Here is a 6,669-nt window from a genome sequence, read left to right as displayed (position 1 = left end):
AAAGAGGGCAGAGAAACACACCCAACATGAACAGATATTGGAGAAAAAAATGGAAAGCAGAAGGAGAGCCTAAGGGAGCTTTGGAACAACATGAAACGAAGTACCATACATACATAGGGGTGCCAGAGGACAAGAGGAGGAGCAAGGATTAGAAAACTTTGCAAACATAGTAAAACAAAGACTTATATTTTTGATATTTATTTTATATATTTAAATGCCATTTAACAAAGAAAAATCAACCAAAAAATGAGCATGTGTCACTTCTGACAAGGGTGTCATAGGTTCGCCATCACTGGTATAGACTATATAATACTTCTTAATTTACTTCATTATTCTTCCATCTTCTGAGTGTGGAAAACTATGCTTATATTTATGTATTAACACTTCCAGCCTCTGGAATTTTACTCTAAGGGAACATGGTCTTCGTATTGATCATCATTGTCTCCTCATGCCTATAATAGTGTAAGTACCTAGCAAATAGTAGCTATCCAATATTCACTGAATGAATGAAATACATATATATGTAGTTTTCTTCTCTAAGTCCTCTCTTAAATTCAATTTTATAATCACTGGATAAAAATATTTCTAAATATTATGCTTGTTTCCTACAGCATGGAAGTTTAAAGCTTTGAAATTAACTAGATTCAACCATACAATTACCTGGGCCTGGTGCCTTTTTATGGGACAGTATGAATTTCTAGGTTTATGGATATTGTTTTGTTATTGCTTAGAGTTGTGATCCTCTATTCTTTTCTTTACCTAAATGTAAGCTCTGTAATTCTCAGTAAATACTTGTTTTATTTTAATTAAATTTATCCAATTCATTCTCTCTGGAAACTTCCTAAAACTGGTTATAAGTGTTATATTTCTACTACTTTTTGTGTATATATTGATTACTCACCTAGAGTACAAAGACTTCACTTATGTTCTAAAATTTTTAGGTTGCTTCCCAGGGATGTTCTACTTGTTTCCGATATGAAGAGTGAGTTAATATATGTTAACTATGTAGAACAATGCCTAATGAATAAAATAGGCATTCAATAAAGATTAGCTATCATTTACTGAATGTGGGCTATATTTAATGCACTGCATGAAGTACTTTACATGCAAAATTCTTACTTAATATGTATCAATTTACAACATACACTATTTAACTTCAGACCTTTCTAAATTACTGTGTCCTTTATTATCCCTATTTTGAAATTAAAGAAAACCCTGAGGTCAAGCAAATTACTCAAAGCCACATAACACACAGTAGTGATAGAGCTATAATATTCTAGAATCTAAGCTTTTCATCCTGGGAAGTGCTTAGTGCCCAGAGAGGAAAACTAAAATAAAATAAGGCTGAGAGGTCCATAAGAACCAGATAATAAAGGACCTCATTGAAAATTTTAAAGACTGTAGATGTTAGATTAACAATAATAAGCCAAAAAAGTTTTCATTAGAGGCAGTAATGTATGTATTAAAAAATATAATTTTGGGTGCATGATGAGAAATAAATTTAAGGAAAGCAAAATTGATACAGGAAAGCCTGTTAGAAAAGCTACAGCAATGATCCAGGTGAAATGGACTAGGGTGACATTAAAGATAGAGAAAAATATATAAATTCCCGAAATATTTATAATAGATCTATAGGACTTGGTGATTGACAGAATTAGGTGTAAGTGACAAACCAAGATGGATTCTCTGATGATGAGCAAGATGTGCGTGCTGCCTAAAGGTTTTCTTGCATTCCTTACACTCATAGGGTCTCTCTCCAGTATGAATTCTCTGGTGTTGGGCAAGGGATCCACAGTAACTAAAAGCCTTTCCACAAACATTACATGCATAAGGTTTCTCTCCAGTATGAACTCTCTGATGTTGGGTAAGGGATGAATCATTGCTAAAAGCCTTCCCACATTTAATACATTCATAGGGTTTCTCTCCAGTATGAACTCTCTGATGTTGAGCAAGGTAGGCAATCTGGCTGAATGCTTTCCTGCATTCCTGACATTTATAAGGTTTTTCTCCAGTATGAATTCTCTGATGTTGAGCAAGGTGTGAATTCTGACTAAAGGCCTTCCCACATTCCTTACATTCATAGGGTCTCTCTCCAGTATGTATCCTCTGATGTACAGTGAGGTATGCACGAAGGCTAAATGCTTTCGCACACACATTACATTCATAAGGTTTCTCACCAGTATGAACTCTCTGGTGTTGAGCAATGGATGATCTATTACTAAATGCTTTCCCACATTCAATACATTCATAGGGTTTCTCTCCAGTATGAACTCTCTGATGTTGAGCAAGATAGGCAAACTGGCTGAAGGCTTTTCTACATACCTTACATTCATAAGGTTTTTCTCCAGTATGAACTCTCAGATGTTGAACAAGGTGTGCATTCTGACTGAATGCTTTCCTGCATTCCTTACATTCATAGGGTTTCTCTCCAGTATGAATCCTTTGATGTTGAACAAGATTTGATCTCTGGCTAAAGGCTTTCCCACATTCTACACATTTATAGGGCTTCTCCCCAGTATGAATTCTTTGATGAAGAATAAGGGATGAGCTTTGGCTGAAAACTTTTTCACAGTCATTACATTTCAAAAGTTTCTTCTCTGTATATATATTCTTGGGTTTAATAACCACTAAGTTATTTTTAAAGCCTTTCATATGTGTGTCATGTTTATGTTCTTTCTCCTCTTTTGAAGCTATCTGTTGTGTATGAAGCAGTGTGTTCAGACGGAAACTTTGCCAAGATTTGTTATATTCTTGTCCTCTTTCATAAATAAGGGCTCCTTCATTAGTAATTGTCTCTTCTTTGAAATATGACTTCTGATTCACTGGTTGCCTCTCAGAATGGCCCTCACATTTCCATTCCTCTCTCAAATTGGAGTACTCAAGACCACAGCTTTTAAATTTTACTATTATCTTCTGGGATGACTGTGCTTCACAAATGTCCTGCTTTGGGGTTAATTCTTCACTCTCACACACAGATTCCCAGCCTGAAAAATAATAAGAAAAACATGTTTCCTCTTTATGTACCAGGAGGTACTTTTATGCAAGTACATAAAAGGAACTATGTAAGTTAAATAGCAAATAAAACCAACCAGAAGACTGGCTTTCATAGTTCTAAAGTGTGCAAGAATAAAAACTAAAAATAGGCTGTACAGAAACTTGGGGAGGATTGTTTAGAATTATAAAAAAAAGCAGGTAAATCTCAAGTCAAGAAGAAATACAGAATAAAAACTCAATAAAGTGGGAACAGAGGGAACATACCTCAATATAAAGACAACATAACAAAAACCCACAGCTAACATCACACTCAATGGTGACAAACTGAAAGCTTTTTCTTTAAGATCAGGAACAAGACAAGATCTCCACTTTCACCATTTTTATTAAACACAGTATTGCAAGTTCTAACCACAGTAATCAGTCAAGAAAAAAAGTAGAGGAGAGACAAAATGGCGGCAGAATAGGCAGACACGTCCCAAGGCTTATCCTGGAGCAAATAGAATGAGCAGCTAAAACAGATAACATCCACCCCCAAATTGGCGAAGTATATTCAGCTGGTGAGACAGTTTGCAGCTGGGAAGGGGAGAGTTCCCCTGGAAAATGCTAGAGAGCAAACCACATAACCAGACACCTGGAGAGGAGGAGCAGCAACGCATGCAGCTCACTCCAATCCAAAGAGCAGCAGCAGTACCAGCAGCCCACCCCCATCTGAGGAGCAGCAGACTTGCAATCAACCTTTCCAAGGCCAAGGAGCAGTAGCCCCACAAGCAGCCCACCACATCAGAGGAACAACAGCAGTGTGAAGCCAGCCCCCATTCAAGGAACAATAGCCACGTGAGCAGTCTGCCCAAGTTCAAGGAGTAGCAGCTGCATGTGTATCCCGCACCCATCCAAGGAACAGCAGCCTTGTGATCAGCACACCTTCTGTCTGAGGAACATCAGCTGTGTGAGAAGCCTCCCCAACCAGCCAGAGGAGACACCACGGCTGTGAAACGCACCCATCAGAGGAGCAGCTGCCAACTGAGGAGCAACTGCTACCACAACCGCCGGAGGAGCAACCGCAGCCTGAGGAGCCACAGCCACCCAAGGAGCAGCCCCTGAACGACACAACATCTAGGTATGTCGGTGAGATCAAACATGGGTAGACAAAGAAACCCCCAAAGGAAAACGATTAGGACTCATCAGAAAAGCAGCTAAGTGAAACAGAGGCATGCAAAATGTCAGAAAAATAATTCAGATTAAGGGTCGTAGAGTGCATAAACCAGATGGAGGAAAAAAATCAACAACTTATGTAAGAATCAAAAAGAAATGGATGAAAAATTCAATAACTTATGTAAGAACCAAGAAGAAATGAAGGGTGATATAGCTGCAATAAAAAACACCATTGAAAGCAATTAGAGAAAAAAATTATAAGACAAGAGGAAAGCCTAAGGGAACTATAGGACAACATGAAACAAAACAACATATAATTAATAGGGGTGCCAGGAAAACAGAAAGAGGAACAGAGGTTAGAAAACCTATTTGGCCCTAACTGGTTTGGCTCAATGGATAGAGCATCAGCCTGCGGACTGAAAGGTCCCCGGTTCGATTTCGGCCAAGGGCATGTACCTTGGTTGTGGGCACATCCCCAGTAGGAGGTGTACAGGAGGGAGCTGATCGTTGTTCCTCTCACATCGATGTTTCTAACTGTCTAACTCTCTCCCTTCCTCTCTGTGCAAAATCAATAAAATATTTTTTTTTAAAAAGAAAACCTATTTGAAGAAATAATATCAGAAAACTTCCCTGAGGTGGGGAGAAAAAAGTCACACAAGCACAGAGAGTCCCAAACAAGATGAACCCGAAAAGACCCATGCCAAGGCAAATCATAATTACAATGACAAATGTTGAGGACAAAGAGAGAATCTTAAAGGCTGCAAGAGAGAGATGGAAAGTTAGGTACAAGGGATCTCCCATTAGATTATCAAATGATTGCTCAACAGAAACACATCAGGCCAGAACAGAATGGACGGAAATTTACAAAGTGATGCAAAGAAAAGGACTGAATCCAAGAATACTCTATCTAGCAAGGCTATCATTCAAAATTGAAGGGGAAATAAGGAGCTTCACAGACAAAAAAAGGATAAGAGAGTTTATCACAACCAAGCCAGCAATGCAAGAAATGCTAAAGGGACTGGTATAAAAAGAAGAAATAAAAAGCTCAGAAAGAAAACAGGCCCCAAAATAGAAATAGCTATAAACAAGTACCTTGCAATAATAGCTTTAAATGTAAATGGACTAAATGTTCCAATCAAAAAGACATTGAGTGATGAGTGGATAAAACAACATGACCCAAATATTTGCTGACTACAAGAGACCCACCTCAGAATATCCCCACAGTAACTCCCAGCTGTATTTTATTTTCTACCTGTAATACGTGTGCTCACCTCCACTGCTTCATGGATGCTGCCAAAAAAAAAAAAAAAAAAAAAAAATCAGCAAAGAAACAGCAATCTTATATAACTCACAAGATCAGATGGACTTCATTGACATCTTCAGGTCATTGCACCCCAAAGCCACTGAATATACGTTCTTCTCAAGTGCCCATGGGACATTTTCAAAGATAGACCACATCTTGTGACAAAGTCTTTCCAAATTCAATGGCATAATATTAGAAATAAACTACAATAAAAACAACCCAAAATACTCAAAACCTGGAAGCTGAATAGCATGTTATTAAGTATTGATTGGGTTACCAATGAGATCAAAGAAGTAATTAAAAACATCCTAGAAACTAATGACAATGAAAACACAACAAGCCAAAACCTATGGAACACAATGAAAGCAGTCCTGAGAGGGAAGATTATAGCTCTACAGGCCTACCTCAAAAAACAAGAAAAAATGGTAGTAAATCATCTAGCTCTACATCTCAAAGAATTAGAAAGAGAGCAACAATAAAACCCAGAGTGAGCAGAAGGAAGGAGGTAATAAAGATCAGAGCATAAATAAATGACATCAAGACGAAAAAACAAAACAAAAAATCCCATAAAATCAATGAAACCAAGAGCTGGTCCTTTGAAAGGATAAACAAGATGGATAAACCTCTAGCCAGGCTCACCAAGAAGCAAAGAGAGAGGACCCAAATAAACAAAATCAGAAATGATAGAGGTGAAATAACACAGACCCCACAAAAATACAAATGATTGTAAAAAAAATACTATAGACAACTCTACACCAACAAACTAGACAACCGGGAGGAACGGGACATATTCTTGAAAAATACAACATTGCAAAACTTAATCAGGAAGAATCTAAAAATCTCAATAGGCCAATAACTATGGAAGAAATTGAAACAGTAATCAAAAAGCTTCCAGCAAACAAAAGCCCAAGGCAAGACGGCTTCACAGGGGAGTTTTACCAAACATTCAAGGAAGAACTAAAACCTATCCTCCTCAGAATACTACAAAAAAATTCAAGAGGAAGGAACAATTCCAAGCTCATTTTATGAAGCAAGCTTCACCCTAATACCAAAACCAGAGAAAGACAACACAATGAAAGAGAATTACAGGCCAATATCCCTCATGAACATAGACGCCAAAATACTCAACAAAATCTTAGCAAATCGGTACATCAGCAGTACATCAGAAAGATCATACATCATGACAAAGTAGGATTTATTTTTGCTATGTTGGATTATAA

General features: G+C 37.6%; 1 protein-coding gene across 2 annotated transcripts in view; it reads right to left on the bottom strand.

The window, feature by feature from the left end:
• Nucleotides 1-257: 257 nt before the first annotated feature.
• The window catches only part of ZNF570 (zinc finger protein 570), a 37,841-nt gene continuing 31,429 nt past the window's right edge, over nucleotides 258-6,669 (bottom strand). For both annotated transcript variants that reach the window (XM_015557317.1, XM_015557320.1), the window contains exon 5: nucleotides 258-2,984. In XM_015557317.1, the coding sequence (XP_015412803.1) occupies nucleotides 1,630-2,984 (1,355 nt within the window). In that variant the 3' untranslated portion in view covers nucleotides 258-1,629. The remainder of the gene's footprint in view (nucleotides 2,985-6,669) is intronic.

Source organism: Myotis davidii, unplaced genomic scaffold (assembly GCF_000327345.1).
Source record: "Myotis davidii unplaced genomic scaffold, ASM32734v1 scaffold613, whole genome shotgun sequence".
NCBI lineage: Eukaryota > Metazoa > Chordata > Mammalia > Chiroptera > Vespertilionidae > Myotis > Myotis davidii.
The sequence above is the reverse complement of the archived record's forward strand: the minus strand, read 5'-3'. Positions and strand labels throughout refer to the sequence as shown.